This window comes from Merops nubicus, unplaced genomic scaffold (genome assembly GCF_000691845.1).
Source record: "Merops nubicus isolate BGI_N331 unplaced genomic scaffold, ASM69184v1 scaffold4415, whole genome shotgun sequence".
Classification (NCBI taxonomy): domain Eukaryota; kingdom Metazoa; phylum Chordata; class Aves; order Coraciiformes; family Meropidae; genus Merops; species Merops nubicus.
This window is the reverse complement of record NW_008611472.1, coordinates 20,961-40,260: the sequence shown is the minus strand read 5'-3', so window position 1 is coordinate 40,260 and position 19,300 is coordinate 20,961. Positions and strand designations below refer to the sequence as shown.

Below are 19,300 nucleotides of genomic sequence, written 5' to 3'. Positions count from 1 at the left end.
CGTGGCAAAAATAAAGTATGCATATGTGCAGAACTCCATTGCAGAACAGATGTCTCATTCCTTATTTTCAGGTTATTCCACCTCTTAATCTGAAAATTTTCTCATATCTTTCAAGGTTATATATGTCTGTTCTCACTCACCCATCCCAAAATTGCTGGATATCTGTGAAGGACTGGGCCATAATGAACTGGTTGTTTGAACAAAAGAACTTGCAGCATCCAATAAACATTTTCTTAACATATTTAGGAAGTTATAAGCATGAATGTCCCAGAATCTTTAAAATATTTCATTAGAGGAAAATATGCTAATATGATCCAGGACTTCCCTATATTTTATATTTTCCATTTTACGTAAAACCAGCTATTTGTCTTTGTTATGATTACTGTGAAACTGAAAATAGTCTAGCTCTTCATTTAGATTTGCATGGCTAATGATACTTTAAGTTGTCAAAAAGTTATATACATTTTTATCTTATCTTAAAGCATGATTTATTATATTGATTTATTTGTATGGCTTCTTTTTATTACGTTGAAAATAAAAACTCAGGCCTACCTATGGTATAGTTTTAAGGTTACTGTTAGTGGCATATATAAAGCACCATACAATAATATTTTCAGATGAAGAAAACAAAGAACATTTATGAGCTTTGTATTAACTGTATAGGAGTAACTGCTAAGAAAATATAGCAATATTTAACACAGGATTCAAAATATTGGTACATATAATTATAGATTTTAAAATTAATTTTTCTCCCATGTTTACTTTTACAGTTTTCATTAAGATATATACGCAATCTAAACTTTTTGGTGGAAAGCAGCATACAACTTCTGTACAATAATGTTACAGCTTTATACAAATTTTAGGAATTATAAGAATTGACCCTTATTATTCTCTTCCAAGTGCTCTGGTTTCATTCATGTGATTTACATATTATCTGCTAGACTCAAACAACAGCAAATACTCTGAATGCCTTGCTTCCTGGAGGATTCTGTAAACTGAAACACAAAAACATTCCTGATGTTATTTTTAAGAATGCAATACCCCAATGACAACTTTTTTGAAATATAAATTTAGGATTCTGCAACTCTTCTTGTGACTACTCATAAATTTAGCTATCCAAGAATTTTAAAAAAAAACCTGTTACAAATACAAATTACACATATTTCAGATTTATTATTCTTCTAAGAAGCTTATTAGGAGCAAATCATAACATAAAAAAATTCAAGTATTCCTTTCTGATGAGGGATTCTGGTTTAAAGAATGAAGCTCTATTGAAGCAACTTCCTAAAAAATGGTTTTAGGAAAAAGAAAAAGCATACAGCTTATGCTTAGTATTCTAATATCAATATTCAGAGAGAATTTGCAGACCTAGGAGATTGTTAGATGCTTCTATGTTGAGGAATAAATTTCTAAAGAGAACTAATATTTTACAAAAACAAAGGAAATGCATTCTGAACAGTTGCAAAAGAAATGAAACAAAATGAACCACCTGCAATTAAATTTTGTTAGAATAAATATTTTTGTCTTATAAACTGAATTATCATGTCATATTTAACAGCCCCTTTGTCTTCCCTTTTGCAAATCCTGTCAGAGGCATATCTGGGAAGAAAAGGGAAATTGAGGTGAAAGCAAGGAAGGGCACAATGAACCAGGTTGTATTAGAATACATCATCTTGTGCTTCACAGAAAACTTGCATGGGACTGTTTTCCAAACTGCTGATCTTCCAGACATTACCACGATGGTAAAGTACAAACAATAATTAAATTTACAATACTTTTCCTGGCTAGATCTCTTACTACATGAGGAGATTTACATGGAGTACAAAAGTATTGGTAAGGAAGCACTTCTGAGGGTATTAGATGGTTATGGGGAAAGACCAAAGATCATCCTCTAAGCAAGTGAAATCTGTATTTTACAGATTTCCTGGGTTGTTTAAAGGTTTGGGGGAAAGAGGCAGGACATCTGCCTACTCCCAAATAAAAATAAGAAAAAAATACTGTATCATTTCCTACTTCCAAGTTCTCTACAGAAACTTTTGGAGGTTTTTTCCCTTACAAGTTTCTTGGAAGGCCTCTTTTGGAGGTGACCGTCATTCTTATCTTTACAGAACTGAAAGACTGGTACAAGATTTTTTTTAAAGGTAATTTCTCTTTCTTCCTTTAGAACCTGGAGAACCCGTTCAGGGTTTTAATTTAATCTGCAACATGCAACCATGCATTACTATCATAGAATGCATGAATACATTGAACACAACTAAATGAACTTTCACCGCATCCCTATGTCTTCCAGGAAAACACTGTTAAAAACAGCCAAACCATTACAAAAATGGAATTTAAAAACATGTTCTAATGGCTCAGTGGTTGGACTTGATGATCTTGAAGGTCCCTTCCAACCTAAAGGATTCTATGATTCTATGACTCTGAATTTTAATATTTGTAAATATCATTTGTGACACAGGCTTACTGGTTTGTATCTTACTGATGTAAAGCAGTAAGAAACATTTCGTCATGAACCAAGAAACCTGCATCAGCTACTAGAACCCATTTATTGCAGATCCTCTAATTTGGACAGAATATATCACTAATATTTATGAAAAACAAAACAAAACAAAACAAAACAAAACCAAAAACAAAACACAAAGAAAGCAAAGGCAATTTTTCTTATAAAATATTGTGTTAGTTGCAACAGAACCAGCAAAGTTAACATGAGGGTTATTTATTTCATAAGGAGCTTTTTAGTATAATGATTTATGAGCTTAGAGGAGACAGGCAGCTCTGGTACCACAGTTTCCCCAAATTCACCACAGTTGTTACCCAAGCTCTGTAAATCATCCATGCTGGTCTATTTGCTTGGTTTCTAGCACAGCCCCTGGTACAGACAGACACAATACAAGACTGTAAGTCTTATTGAGGTGAAGGGTAAAGTGTAACCTTTGAGACTGGGCTCTGTACCTTTCTGAATATATCCCATTTTGAAAGGAAGCAACATACACCTTTCTTTTGTCTACTGGCATAACATCAACATAACCGCCCTGGTTGCGGACTACACCAGCGTGTACTGCGGCCCGGCAGATGCTGGAGAGCTAAGAAAGAATGAGGAGAAGATTAATTTTCATTCGTCCTTTTATTTCTAAATTGTTTAGAAGAAAATGGATAAAGACATTTAAACTTAAGTTCTAGGAAACATTTACTTCATGACTAATTTTATTAAAGTATTTAAATTTGTTTCATAGTAGTTAGGCCAGCTTATAGGAATACAGACACTGTCTATTCAAAGATCTCCTTGCAGCATGACCCCAAAACAAATTATTTCAGGCAATTTCAGTTCAAAGATTAGGAACATGTTTGAATTCTTGAGCCTTTCAAAATGAAAGGCTGTATCAGCCTTCACTTCAACAGTAAAGACGTACTAAAGCCTAAACTTTAGTCAGTTATTATAGATCAGGAGATTCAGTTTAATCTCCAGCCAGAGCCAAACAGGGGAACCACAGAACAGCAAAGGCACACTGCAGTCATGTTTTTGGGAGGATGTCCTAACCCAAAGGTGAGGGATAGACTGCAAAAATTCCATCTCTACCTGCAGAACCTCAAACAGCAGAGAAATTATCCGTATTCAAAGGGAACATCACAATTCTCTATCCAGGAATGGACAAGAACTAATTAGATTAAAAGTATAATGTGAGCATCAAACAGAAGACAGAGTTCTAAAATAATTTCTTAGCTATGACAGTTGATTAGTGGTAGACTAATGGCTTTTGTTCCTCAAGTCTGAGCAAGGAAATAGAATCAGGAGGTGAAGACCCTCCAATTACTTCAAAAGAATAGTTTTTAAATAAGTGTCTAATTCCATTGACTTTATGCAGGCAAAATTATGCAGTACTGTTGCGCCTCAGACTTTTAGAACAAAACCCTAGAGTGATAAAAACACAGGCCCACTGGCAGTGAAGGAAGAATTGGTATGTGAACTACTACAAGAGCTTGACTTCTGTAAATTGATGGGGCCTGACAATATCCCCTTGAGGATTTTAAAAGTGGCTGACGTCATTGCAAGATTTATCTCCATAATCTTTGAGAAGTTGTGGAGATTGAAGGACATCTCAAAAGACTGGAAGAAGGCTCACGACACCTCCATCTCCAAGAAGGGCCTAAAGAAGTACCCAGGAAATAACAGGCCCATCAGTCTTACCTCAATCCCTGGGAAAGTTACAGAATGAATTCTCCTGGGGGCTATCACAAGTTAAATGAAGTATGTGTTTGGGAAAAGGCAGCATGGATTCACCAAGGACAAATCGTGCCTGACAAACCTCAACGCCTTCTGTGAGGAAGTAACCTGCGCAGGCTACGTGGGGTGAGCGGTGGGCATTGTCTACCTGCATTTCTCCAAGGCTTTCAATTCTCCCACAGCCTTCTCATAGAGAGACTGATGCATGATACTTTAGACAAGGAATCCATGTGGTAGGTGGGTAATTGTCTGACAGGCCACACCCAGAGGGTAGTGGTAAATAGCTCATTCTCAAGCTGGCAACCTGTCACAAGCGGGGCTCACCAGGGCTTGGTATTTGACTCAACACTGTTTAAATCTCCCTAAGTGATCTGGATGATGGGTTCAGCTGTACCCTGGTGAAGCTTACCAATAATACCAAACTAAGGGGCGAAGTGGACACTTCGAAAGGGAGAGTCACCGTGCAGGAAAATTGCAAAAAAAAATCTTCTTGCATTAGTGACATCTATTAATGTTATTTACTTCTTCTTCTTAATATCTCTGCAAAACCTTCTTCATTTACTGAATATAACTGGCCTAAGCAATAGTGCAAATAAACAGTCATGTGCATATATGCATATATCCACATCTACATCCACGCATTTCTGAAACAAAAGAATTTGCAGGAATGTCACAAAAAAAAGCCCATCTTTTTTGTGGAATCTACCAAGTAGATCATGGACTTCAATTTCAAACAGATTTGCTATGATGATCAGACAAATTAATTCCTATGTCTGTGAACAAATCGGTCTATGAATACATGAAAAACTGCAAAAGTGGACACACACCTATTAAGCAGATTATTCTCTATAAATGCCTCACCTGAGACCAGTTCAGTAATGTAATGTACAAAATAATCCTATTAGTTAGTGAAAATTTCAGTTAAAAGTATCGCAGTTTTAAAATAATTTAATTGTTAGCAACAAAGGAACACTAGAAAATTGCATAATGCTGATAACATCAATGGGAATATCTGTACAAATATAGGTAGGACACATCTGTCTACATCTGAGCTAGATGTCCTGGGACCCTTCTGTAGGAAATGGAGAGGACCAGCCATCTCTATTAGGCAATTCATCTTATACTGAAGTAGACACTCTGAAAAGGTCAAATGAATTCTGGTCTGTACATGCCTTTTTATCTCCTTTGCTACGATACTGTATACACTACAAACTACTGTAAAGATAACCTAGAATCACACGTTCAGTACAGATATCTACCCTGATAGAATCTGAAGTTGGTAAGAAGACTCCCATCCCTGGTCTATTTGTGTCCATTTTTTCCTAAAAGCAGTATGGCTACACACATTTCTACACAATGGAGATGAATAATGAGATAGTACATCTAAAATAATATTAGAGCAGAACTGTATAACAATAATAATTACAGTCATCTGGGACTTCTCCAACCAAAGCACAAATGTATTCTGAGATGTTCTCCTGTGTCAGCTAAACAGAAATGGATGTTCTTTCTTCTACAACAAAGTCTTTTCTAATTCACTGTGAAACTCAGGCTGTAGTATTGTGACCACAGAACTGAAAGAAAATCACCTTCCACAAAACTGACTTCCATTGAATCTTGAGTCTTGACTGTCTGGAGAGTAATGATGGTGATGATAGGCTTCAGTGTTCATAGCTAAGAATCAGAAAGAAAGCCAAGAAGGCAGATATGATGGTAGAAGTCTGTTATTCACCACTCAAACAGGATGAAGAGGTACATGAGATATTCTACAAGCAGCTGGCAAAAGTCTCACAATTGCTAGCCCTCATTCTTGTGGGGGATTTCAACTTACCAGGTATCTGCTGGAAATAAGAAACAGTCCAAGAGATTCCTGGAGTGTGTGGAAGACAACTTTCTCACACAGCTGGTGAGGGAGCCAACTAGGAAAGGTACTTCACTGGACCTGGCATTTGTAAACAGAGAAGGACTTGTGGGTGATGTGATGGCTGGAGACCCTCTTAGGCATACTGATCACAAACTCATTGAGTTCTCAATTCTCAGAGATGTAAGGAGGAGTATCAGCAGAACTGCTACCTTAGACTTCTGGAGGGCAGACTTTGACCTGTTTAAGAACCTGGCTGACAAAATCTCTTGGGAGGCAGTCCTGAAGGGTGAAGGAGTCTTGGAAGGCTGGACTTTCTTCAAGAAGAAAATCTTTAAGGGACAGGATGAAGGTGTCCCTATGTGTAAAAAGATGAGCTGGCAGGGGAGAATACTAGCCTGGCTGAAGAGGGAGGTTATGCTGGGGCTCAGGGGAAAAAAGGGAGTTTATGACCTCTGGAAATAGGCACAGGCAGTTCTTGAAGACTACAAAGATTTCAAGTGGTTATGCAGGGTAAAAATAAGAAGTGACAAAGCCCAGCTGCAACTTAAATTGGCCATTACTATAAAAGACAACAGAAAATGTTTCTATAAATACATCAGGAACAAAAGGAGGGCGAGGGAGAATCTCCATCTCTTACTGGATGCAGGGGAATCATAGTGACAAAGTATGAGGAAAAGGCTGAAAGTACTTAATGCCTTTTTTGCCTCAGTCTTTACTAGTAAGACCAGCTGTTCACTGCGTGCCCAGCCCCCTGATCTGCAAGACAGGGACTGGGAGCAGAATGAAGTCCCCATAATCCAAGGGGAAGTGGTGTACAACCTGCTGCTCCACTCAGATGCACACAAGTCTATGGGGCTGGACGGGATCCACCCAAGGGCACTGAGGGAGCTGGTGGACGTTCTCACCAAACCACTTTCAATTATTTATCAACATTAATTAACCAGGGAGGTCCAAGTAGACTGGAGGTTAGCAGATGAGACACTCATCTACAAAAGGGATGAAAGGAGGACTCAGGAAACTATAGGCTTATAAATCTGACCTCGGTGCCAGGGAAGGTTATGGAGTAGATCATCTTGAGTGTCATCATGTGGCACATACTGGACAACCAAGGGTTCAGGACCTGTTGGCATGGGTTTATGAAAGGCAGGTCCTGCTTGAGTAACGAGATCTCCTTCTGTGACAAGGTGATGTGCTTAGTGGATGAGGGAAGGCTGTGGATGTTGTCTGCCTGGATTTGAGTAAAGGTTTTGACACTGTTTTGCACAGTATCCAGTATCTTCCTGGCCAAACTGGCTGCTCATGGCTTGGATGAGCGTACCCTCTTCTAGCTAAAAAAATGGCTGGATGGCCAGGCAGTGAACAGAGTCAAATCCAGTAGGTGGACAGTCATAGGTGGTGCTCCCCAGGGCTCGGCATTTGGGCCCATTCTGTTTAGTATGTTTAATGATCTGAATGAGGCGATTGAAGGCACCCTCAGCAAGTTTGTGGATGATATGAAGCTGAATGGGAGCATAGATAAGCTTGAGGGTAGGAAGGCTCTTCAGAGGGACCTGGACAGTCTGGATTGATGGGCCAAGGTCAACAGTATTAGGTTCAAGAAGGCCAAGTGTCAGTTTCTGCACTTGGGTCACAACAACCTCATGCAATGCTACAGGCTTGGGGAAGAGGGGCGGGAAAGAGGGGTGGAAAAGGACCTAAGCTGCCTGACCAGAAAAGGGTCAATAGCTGGCTCAATATGAGCCAGTAGTGTGCCCAGGTGGCCAAGAAGGCTAACAGCATCCTGGCCTGTATCAGAAATACTGTGGCCAGAACACACTAGTAGGAATAAGGAAGTGATTATGCCCCTGTACTCGGCACCGATGAGGCAGCACCTCAAGTACTGTGCTCAGTTTTGGGTACCTCACTACTAGAAAGACACTGAGGTTCTGGAGTGTGTCCAAAGAAGGGCAACAAAGTTGGTGAAAGGCCTAGAGAACAAGTATTATGAGGAGCAGCTGAGGAAACTGAGATGGTTTAGTCTGGAGAAAAGAAGGCTCACGAGAGACCTTATCACTCTCTACAACTCCCTGAAAGGAGGTTGTAGTGAGGGATCACTTGGTCTGTTCTCCCAAGTAACAAGTGATAGGAGAGGAGGAAACGGCCTCAAGTTGTGCCAGTGGAGGTTTAGGTTGGAAATTAAGAAAAACTTCTGCACTAAAAGGGTTGTCAAACATTGGAACAGGCTACCCATAGAAATGAGGGAGTCATCATCCTGGAGGTATTTAAAAGATATGTACATCAGGTCCTTAGTGACATGGTTTAGCAGTGGACTTGATAGTGTTAGGTTAATAGCTGGACTCCATGATCTTAAAGGTCTTTTTCAACCAAATCAATCCTCTGATTCTATTTTCAGTGCCCCCACACATATTAAAGACCCAGTTTCACATGCACAAATCGATTATCTTCCTGAGCTATAACACTACTTAAGGACAAGAGTGTTTTTAGGACAAGTTAGATGGACATCAGCCGGTTTCAAAATAATGATGAATACTTGCATATGACTTTCACGCATTTTGAAGTGCTAGAAAGTAGTGAAAATCACCATCTGACTCAGATGGTTACCATACTATTCCTTATGACAGCTAAAAGACAGTTAAAACATATAGTTTACTGGGAAAAATGTGAATTGCTCTCTTTGCCACTACATCCTGTCTTCTTCATAGAGAGATGACAAAGGAGATGCATAAAAAGAACACTATTTTCATTCTTTCTACCCACTTCAGAATTAAACATGATGTAAAAAAGACAGTAAAAAAGTTGACTGACAAAGAGAATGACAAAAATAGAAAGCTAATACTAGTCTGTAAAAATAATATGACAATGTGAGATACTTTAAATAAATATATCAAAATCTTGCTGCAAATATTTAGCAATCTACACAGATAAAAAATATCAAAATCTACAAGACTATGGGCATTTATCTTCAGAATAATTTTTTTGGTTAGTTTAATCTTACAGAAGTTACGGTTGCATCAGAGTCTAAAGAGCAAGGTCTTAATTGAGTATACACTGCCAATACTGAAGTTTGATTAAAAAATTAAAATATGGGTTCAGAGACCACTGAAGTCTACACTGAGTTTTCAAATTATTTTCTGTGTCTTCAGCAGCTGAGTACTATTAACTGAAATGGGAGCCTTTGAAAAAGAGCTTTGGAAAAGACTAAAAAATCAGCACATGGAAGAAAACTAGATATCTATATGCTGTCGTGTTCTCTTTACATGATAGCTTTTCATAGCATTTTATATTTCATTATATAATGCAATGTAAATCACTATACTTACATCAGAATAAATTCGTGTTCCAATTACACGAGCATAGTGTGGATTTGCCTGCATACAGTTATGAGGACAATATATCCTGAAATATCAAAATAAACTACACACAGTTAGGAAGAATAATATCAGAATCTATACCATATTCAACATCCGTATTATTGAGTATAAATCAATTTGATGATGCATATGTATGGGTCCATAGTGATACTAAAAGGATGTCAATTTTTGAGGCTTTGACTATACAGGTGAAGGCACTGCTGATATAAGGTGTTTCACAATAATGTGCTTGAAAACATACTTCAACAGATCTGGTCTTCTTCCCTCTGGACAATCAGACATTATTGTTCAATATGTGTAAGGCCAGTAGAAAAACCAGTGAGAAGAGACTCTTCACTCTTACATTATTATCTGTTTCTACTATACAAACTGTACAGTTGTGTATCTTCTCAGGAGAGGAAAACCTGAGTGAGGACCAGTTATGATGCTGATGACCTGAAGATACAAGTCAATTTAGCAACTTCTGATGAGGCCGAGCACTTGGCATCTGTGGCTAAAATGAAAAACTCTGGAAAGTAATGAAACTCCTAGCCAATTTTTGGCAATCAGAAAGCTACTGAAACAAGGTCTGCCTTTATTCAATTGTATTTTGTTCACCTTTGAGAAAAACCATCTCTGTGACTCACACCTGCTATGGTTCCAAAATGCACAGGAAAACCATAGGGGAAGGCAATAGTATTATAGGAGGTGTCAAGCATCTTACCTGGTAACCACAAGGAAGAAGTGCCAGTCAGATTTAGGTCTACTCTGAGCTGTTCCATTTAAAAAACAAGTCATGACCTAATAGCTTTTGAGCCACCCTACTCAGAGCAGCCCTGGGCAAGCGTTTTCCTCTGGGATGCTGTCCATGCTCCAACTGATATTCAGCACGTTGCATCTCTTGGGCGTGCTGCAGTTTTACCAGCTGAGTAACTCAAACAGGCTAATGCAGCTAGGAAAGAGATTTCTGTCTGAAGGAAACAGGAGGTCAAAGAGGCCTTTTGAGGACCTGCTTGTTTATGATTAGCACATGAGAGGGAAAAATGAGGTTGTGAAATCAATTCCATAGCTGATTACTGCTTGTAACTCCCGAGACTACATTTTCAGAATTAACAGCATCCGCAGAACCTTGAATGAATCGTTGTTGTGAAGTTCCCTCAGTTGATACATCAGAATTAATCATTTTTAACCTTATTTTTAAATTTTCTTAAAGACAGACCCTATTTTACTCTTAATTAAGGTAGCTTTAGTTTTTAATAATGAAGAAAAAATGAAAATGTTAGAATTATGAGTCTGTACCCATCCACTCCTGCATTCCACTTTGCCTAGTTCTCCACGTCTTCCAGCTAGAAAGCTAGGAGTCATAGCCAAACACCAAACAAGTCCAGGAACCCAAGTGCTACAAGAAGAGGTGTTTTCCTAGCAGTTCTGGCTTTCGACTTGCTTCCTGTACTGGCTGTAGAACTTTTACTGAAGTAATTCTCTGGATATCTCCAAATTAGCTTGTGACAAATCATACTACAGTGTATTTACCTTTGACTCATCTATAGTTTTAAGATCTACTCCTGATTTCCTTCCTCAAAATATTGCAACACTGCCTCTTTTCATAGAGTTAAAATGTAGGCTTCAAAAAAATGGCACATGGTGACCTGCAGAGCACATCCTACCTTAACCATATGAGATATGATATATCACAGTAGATAATGAGATAAATGGACAATGATTTCACTAAGATTTGCGAAGGGACCAAAGAAAAGACCCTTATCTCTATGGGTAAAATAAGTGAGATTCTTCTCATGAAAAAGCCTGTGGATGATCTTTATCTACCTGGCCTTGTACTCAGACCAAAGCCTAAATTTCCAGTAAAACATTCCTGGTTCCACTTTTACAGCTACTGTTGTCACTTTATCTATGACAACAACAGATAATTACTAAGTGACAGAAAATATGGCAGCACTTCCAATTAGTGAAGTAAAAAAGCATTTTACCTTGGACAGTGTGAGGCTGGTTTTTGAAATGGGCACAGTTGTTCCACTGTTGTTTCACAGGTGATAGCCTGAACTGAAGAAAGTAAACAAATGTGTGTTATTTAGAAAAAAGCACAATTCACAGTAGTGCTGAGTTTACAATAAATAAATGCTAACCTGTTACTTTTGAGACAGTGAAGGAGTTCGCAGACTGGTATTTTCTGAAAGAGAATTAAGAGAAATAGTAAATAATGTATCTCAGTGATCTCTTTTAGCTAGTATAATTTTTATTAGAGAATTTAGAAATAAACTCAAGACATTATGCACAGTAAATTTTTACTTACTGCACCCCCCTCTGCCCAGTTGTGAATCTATTTACTGCAATGACACATTTACTTTGTACTCCCTGTGGAACTGTTTGAAAACCAGCAATGCATGTTAAATTCCTTTAGTAAATTAATTTGCTAAGAGAACAAATATGCTAGTAACAAATTAGGCAATGTCTTTGTCCCTCAAAATATAGCAACCAAAATATTTTTGAAAAACAATTTTTAGTTTTGGATTTTGTGTTTACGTTAAATTATTACCAGTGTCACTAAAAACTCAGTACAACTTGTAACAGTCTGCTTTTCTCAGTAATTAAATGGTATTCAGATGTATCTGACTCATGTTGTTACATAAAGTCGGATATATACATGCTGTTGTTACATCACAATTGATGACTATTAATTCCTCTTTATCTCCTATTTCACTACTCTTTGAACTAACTTGGTATGCCTCTGACTGACCTTCTCTCTCTCTTACCTCCTTTCTCTTCCCCTTTGAGAAGGGAGAGGGGTTAACAGAGAGATCTGTCACTTGTCTAGTGGCTACGCCAGCCCTAAGCCTGGACAAGAGCAAACAAAATCAAGCATTAATGGCTTTCTCTGAATTCCAATTCTCAGAGGATAAGTGCTAAACACACTCTGTACTGCACACTCAGTTTTTTTTTTTTGTCTTATCTGGCACAGAAACACAGAGATTTCAAGTGATGGGAAATCAATTCCTTCTAGTTTGAAGATTTTCTACAGTTTAACTACTTGTTTTAGGAAAGCCAGCTCCTAATACATTGGTGTTGATATAAACAAGACTTATTTATCTTTTTGTCTCAAAGCATTTAAAAAAAAGAGGTATTTGTCTGTATTGTCATTTTTAGGGAGGATAATTTAAACCACTGTCAGGTGGTTATTTTGGATGACCCAGAGAAACAGATTGATATCAATGCCTTGTCCAAAACGTAAAGCAATTTACTTTAGTGCCAGTATGTACTAGTTTTCTGCAATAAACGTATTCATGTACAAATGAATTAACTGAATACTCCAAATACTGAGACTGATTAACCTGTATGTCCACATGCCTTTTTATAGTAGTTTCATATTCTTTATAACAAAAAGTATGAACTGTATTATGTGGTATATTTTGTATGAAAAAAAACCAAACATATAAAAAACTTTCCATACATTTCAGTTTTAAGAAAACTTACCCAACTGACTGAATGCCATTCCTGTAAGACTTGATAAAGTAATTTTTTCTTCCTTGCCTAGTGACATCAACCCAACCACCTTCATTGTCTAGGATGCCATAATGTATGGCAGCTTTACAAATACTGGATTGCTGAAAAACAGAGCAGGAAAAGCAATTCAATGTCAGACATAGTTATATTTTACACTGCAGTTTATTTGTGAAAACAAAACAAAACAAAACAAACAAAAAAAAACCAAAAAAAACACAACAACAAAACAGGCTTTCATTAAAATGAGTCATTAAAAACTTGGTCTATTAAGTTTCATGTGATCTATGTAAGTATTATTTAAAATGAAAACACCACTTTGCCTTACCCAGAGATAAACTGTCCTCATTTACAGTGTACTTCACAGTATATTTCACTGTATATTCACATATACATATATTCACATAGTATAATTCACAGTAGCTGTTACTTTTTACACTGGTTTTCAGTTCTACAGAGTAAATTATATCATTTCAGCTAGCATTAAGCTTACACAAGTAGGCTATTTGACTGAAACAATTTATGTGAGTGTAACCAGAAAATGCTGTATTGGTCCTTATGTCTCACCTTCTCATCTTTACATACAAATACGTGGACAGAAAAGTTCTACTTCTGTGCACATATAAGAAGTATGAAGCACATTCGGACAGGACGTGCATAATATCAGCTGCAAACTCAGATCATCTGATGTTAACTTAAACATTTGGTGTAGGCTTTTATTTCTGGTAAATACTGATTTCTTCAAAATCCATTCTTAATATGATTTTATCTAGTATTCCAACAGAAATTACATTAATTAAACATTCTACTGATATAAAATCGAATTTAAAAATATTTACCATTTCATAATGTACACTTCCAATAACTTTGGCTTTGCTATCCAAACAGCCAGCAGGACATTCATACCTAAAAAAATAAAATACATTGTGGTCTTAAATACTGGAATTACGAAAAGGGAAGATATTTCAGCTCACATACAAATATAGCCTTTTAGAATATTCTCAAAATGACAACTATAAAATTTACCATACCTATTGCAAGTTGTTCCTTTGCACTGATCCCTTAGCCTCACTTCACATGAAACAATCTGAGCTAAAACAAGAAAAAAGCAATTTCACTGCAGTGAATTTGATACTATATAATTCAAATTGGTTGACCACTTGCAAATCAGGTAAATTCCTTACACATTTGCTGTGTGCTTATTACTTCATTCTTCTCACTGTCATCAGTGGCTGTGGAGCTGGAAGGTAAACGAGTTCTTGGCTGGCTTTGTGCCACTGCATCCTGGGCTTTGGACCGCTGCTGTTCAATCTCATTCGTTTCCTCTTCTGGTTCATGGGGAGAATAAGGCCTTTCTGAATACTCTGTTTCAGAAAACAAGTAAAAACAATCCCTCAGGAAAAAAAAAATCAGTGTTTGTGGAACCCCTTACCATGTTTCGGTAACATGGCTTTGTTCTCATAAAATGGTGGATGAATACAAGCAAGAAAGTAAGGAAAAACTTCCACTGCTTATGAGATGAAGACCTTAAGGATTAATAATACATCTCAAGCATGTTTCTAATGCTGAGAAAGGGCAGATATTTTCTATCACAGGCAGCACAACAGCACAACAGAACAAAGATGATATTTCTATTACACATCGGAAAAGTTTTACCTAGTTCATGTGATTAAAAAAGCTGATTTTGTAAAAACATATATCTCAAAATGAGGCCTTTGTAATCATCTTTAATTAAAATAATTTTGAAATATTCATCACTGAATCTACATTTCCTACTCAAGCAAGAACCACGAGGAAGATATGTGGGCACACTCATGCAGCTTTTATGGTCCACTTGAACTTTAAAAACTTATTAACAAAAATAGCTAAATTACTTGTACACAGAGCAAAACAAAAAGATTCAATAGTAAAACAAACCAAAAATCAGCTTCTTATTATGCTGAGTTTCATTGTTATAAAGTAAGAATAGCATTACAAAAATTGCAAGATGTTAATAAACATCCTAGCTGACATTATGTTTAATTACTAATATCTTCTAGTCTTGTACTTGATTTTTCTTATAGTAATGCCCATGGCTACATCACTAAGCTAGCACCTCCCTGTAAACAAATGACTGCACAGACTTCCACTGTAATTACAGAACAGCACACAAATAGCACACAAACAGTCTACATCTCTGTGTACCAAAAGTCCTCAATCAGCACCTAAATCGACTTCACTCCGGTGAAGCACAGCCTCAGGTATCTTAAATACATGACCTCTTTCATCATAGTAAAATAGGCCCTTACCAGGTCTTTGAGCACATGCATAATATTTTCTGTTCCACTGTGTTAAAGCATAATGAGGAAAAAAAAGTAGAAGAAAGGTTACATTTCTCTTTCCATTTATAGATGTATTGTTGAAATAGTACATACCTCTGTAACACAGATTTTCTCTACAACCTCCTCCAAAACTAGGAGGACATGCAGAACAAGGGCGGCCAGGTTTATAAGGTGCATGACCCCACCAGTTACCCCTTTACACATACAAAAAAAAATACAAATTAGCAAAAACATGCCTTAATAAATTAACATATTAACAACACTTAATATGTGGACAAATAAATGGGGAAAATCAGCAGACACTTAGGCCATACTAGTGTTTTGATATTTCCAAGTAACAAGTGACAGGATAAGAGGACATGGCCTCAAGTTGCAACAGGGGAATTTTAAATTGGATATTAGGAACAATTTCTTCATTGAAAGGGTTATCAAGCACTGGAACAGTGACCAGATATGGTGCTTAGGCACATAGTTTAGTGATGGACTTTACAGTGTCTGGTTTACTGTTGGGCTTCATGATCTTAAATGTCTTTTCCAACCTAAATGATTGTGTGATTCTATATCAAATGCATAGGAAATAATTGAAAAGTCTATGAAGAAAAAATTGAAGCACTGCCATAAACTGCTCTAAGATGTTTTTAATTGGTATAGCACTATAAGACTAAATTCCTCAATTACATGAGAGCAGGCTCCGAGCTACTAAATGGATTAGCCTATAGGATTTGATCTTAACCATACACTTCACATTACATGTTCCTTAAAGTCACAATGGGGAGATAAATTGATTTTTTCACACAAATATCATACTGCAACAAAGCTCTCTGATGTCTTATGCTAAAACTCAGGCCAGAAAACTCAAGGTCTAGAAAGTCACACGAGTATTTATGCAGCCAGGAGCTGCCCTGGGAACAATGCTCTACTTTGTAACAGTGCAAAAATGAGAAAACGCAGACTGATTTCCTTTGAAATTATTTCCTGGATTATTATAAAATATCTTGCTACCTCAAGATATTTTTGAGTGTCAGCTTACTTACTTAGGAGAATAATTGCATACAAGATAGACTGCTTTCGGCCAAATCTGCCCCCAAATGTTCATGTTATGACACAAATTAATTGCACAACCAATTCTGCTACTTGTAGCCCAAACAACCTACAGAAAAGGAAAGAGAAAAATGTGTGAAAATCAAAGCTGTTTAACATAAAATCGAACCTGTCTCCAAACTTCAACACAGAAAACTCAAAACTCAAAACATGTTATATTCACCTCTGTTATAAATGGCTAGAAGTGACCTAATTACAACTGTCAAAAAGCCATTCACTTACATCCTCAGTAGAAAGGAAAGCTTCACCATGATACAAAGCATAAGGCTCTCATTTTATATAAATGGTCTAAGCATGTATTTGGAAATGTAGCAAAATATTTACAAACATGAAGAACTGATTCTTAGAATTACAATTAATAGATAATCATGAGTTAGATTAAGTTAGGTTCCTGTGCCCTGGAGCTCTCAGCACAACCTAAGGATTCAGAAGAGATTACATTGTTTAGACTGAGAGAATAGTTATTTGTCAGCAGTGTAACGTAATATAACTGATAAAACTATTCAGAAAAGCTTACACACTGACAAGACTCAACTCATGGATTTTAAATAACATCCTCTCATGTAATTTCACTCTAAGGTGGCTATGCTCCTTTATTAATCTGTGAAAAAAACTTTCATTGCAGAGCTCAAAATAACCTGAACAACAAAGGCTGGAACATTTAAATTAGATAAATATGACAGGTGCTGAATTTGTATTAATTCAAGATAAGTCAATTGTGCAGCTCCAGCAGGATTTAGAAGTGAAAGAGACTGGTACTGTGAAGAATCAGTACCATAAAGAACTATATGTGTATACTGTAGATCTTGCATGTAATGGGTAAGCATACCTATAGGTATTTTTACAGAAATAGTAAATAATAATACAGAGATAAATCTGTCTTAAAAATAGACACAGTTGTAAATTGTGATAGTAAACAAAAAATTAATGTTTAAAAATGAATCATTTTGAAGTTTCCTAGTATATACTGAAAATTATATATGGATTTTAGTATACTTTAGAGGATATTGTACTTCTCGTTCACTGAAAATGTGAATGGTTCCCCTCTGTAAAAATTCAGATTAGACACAAAGATTCAGATGTACCAAATATATTAGTCCTTATGCAATTTAAAAATATTGCTGAATGTAAAGCAACATGTTAAAAACTAGTTTTTGATCTGAGGAATTCACCTAAGAAAAGCTTTTTTTTTTTTCCTAAAATGTGCTGTTTCTTCATATTACAGAAAAGATGCAGCATACAGCGCAGAGACTAGATTATGCAAAGTGCAGTGAGCAGTAACACTCATTTTAACACTGGGATTTGTGATCTTTTTCCCTAATCCTATTAAGGAAATTACGTCTATGAGAATTAAATCTAAAGATTTGTATGACAACACTACTCCGTATCACTGATACTCCATGCTTGTAACTGTGGAGTCTAGTAATGAGTCCCTTTTTCCCTTTTGTGCTGTAGTGCTATGGTACTACTGAAAAAATACTATGTTCTATGTGTCACACAGCAATCTAACTGGAGGTCCTGATAATTTTTTTCCATAGCTGACGAAAAGCAAACCCACCTACATACCTGTGTATAATGTGTACAAACAGGACCAGAGCATTTGTAGGGACAATACGGGTTGCATTCATGAGGATGGGGATATGAGAAATCTCTCACTTCATCATACCATGCTTGGACATGAAATGTTGGAGGTCTGTACCTATGAAAACCAATAGCAGTCTATTAGAACATTAAAAAGTTGTAGTTTCTATCATTCTTCCTTTAATTAACCAGCAAATTGTGTTAATATTAAAAACAAAAGCATAAAAAAACTATCTTGAACTACCTTCCCCAGTGTGCTCCCAAATTCTGTCCAATTGATGGAAGAAGGCTTGCAGGTCCATGCTCCCATAGACAGGCTTCAGCCCACAATTCTGCAGATCTCTCCAGTTCTGTGTCCCACGTCTGAAATTTAAGAGAAAAGAAAGGGACATCTTAGAAATACTTGGTTTGTATGTCATACTTAAAAAAAAAAGTATAGTCCATTTTTAAAGTTTATTTTTCTGATGTAGAAGACTGATGAAAAAAGTGAGAATTGGCAATTGTACGCCCCATTTACATTATCTAAGAAAGAAAAATGTTTGCACCAAGAGGAAAAAATGTTTTAATCTCTTCACAGCATTCCCTTTAGAATGCATATGCAGTCACACTGCAATGAATAAAGCACAAATACGCAACTGAAAGTTTAGTTCAACTTTCAAAGATAAATTAAGTGCATTTTCTGTCTCCTGAGTTTTCTTTTCAGTAATAGGTACTTTTCTTAGCCAAAGCAATATTATTCAACACGCTTTCATCAGGAAGGAAACACATTTCTTGGTAGAACCTCAGTTGTTTCATTGTAAATTCAGGCTATATTTCTTAAAATAACAGTAGTTCAGTATTCACAACCCCAAGTTTCCATACAGACACTGCAGATCATGTCTACAATTTCTGGCATAGAAAAAAGGTAAAACACTCCTTAACACAGCCAAAGAATACACAAACATAAGAGAAAAACTTCATGTGCTAAAATTTACTTTAATACTGATTTTAACATGAAGCTTTCACCTTATTAATCAGATGACTCATTAAAAACAAATATGTCCTTAGTTATGCAAAACCATGGTTATGTAAAGAGTTTAATCATAAAATAACAAGTAATAATAAGTGAGTTAATCACTCGGTGTCATCATAAAATATCTGTTCATTGTTCATTTCTTCAGAAGTCTCTAATGCATTGAATTCCATTTTGTCTGTTATTCTTAATATCATCAGCAAGTAAAAAATTTACAGGGTACATTTTGACTCCTAAAATTCAACATTTATTTTGACAGAATTATTCTAACAGTACAATGATGTCAGCATAAAGATTTTAGCCCACATATGGATACAAAAACACACTGAATTT

At 36.5% G+C, this 19,300-nt stretch overlaps 1 protein-coding gene across 1 annotated transcript in view; it reads right to left on the bottom strand.

The window, feature by feature from the left end:
* Positions 1 to 345: 345 nt before the first annotated feature.
* CRISPLD1 (cysteine-rich secretory protein LCCL domain containing 1) overlaps positions 346 to 19,300 on the bottom strand; it is a 39,200-nt gene continuing 20,245 nt past the window's right edge. Inside the window, exons 2-14 of the mRNA XM_008941217.1 lie at positions 18,200 to 18,318; positions 17,941 to 18,073; positions 16,308 to 16,423; positions 15,367 to 15,467; positions 14,137 to 14,316; positions 13,984 to 14,044; positions 13,792 to 13,858; positions 12,926 to 13,056; positions 11,581 to 11,624; positions 11,425 to 11,497; positions 9,407 to 9,482; positions 2,953 to 3,083; positions 346 to 995 (exon numbers count right to left, since the gene is read on the bottom strand). Coding sequence (XP_008939465.1) covers positions 944 to 995; positions 2,953 to 3,083; positions 9,407 to 9,482; positions 11,425 to 11,497; positions 11,581 to 11,624; positions 12,926 to 13,056; positions 13,792 to 13,858; positions 13,984 to 14,044; positions 14,137 to 14,316; positions 15,367 to 15,467; positions 16,308 to 16,423; positions 17,941 to 18,073; positions 18,200 to 18,318 — 1,284 coding nt within the window. The 3' untranslated portion in view covers positions 346 to 943. The remainder of the gene's footprint in view (positions 996 to 2,952; positions 3,084 to 9,406; positions 9,483 to 11,424; positions 11,498 to 11,580; positions 11,625 to 12,925; positions 13,057 to 13,791; positions 13,859 to 13,983; positions 14,045 to 14,136; positions 14,317 to 15,366; positions 15,468 to 16,307; positions 16,424 to 17,940; positions 18,074 to 18,199; positions 18,319 to 19,300) is intronic.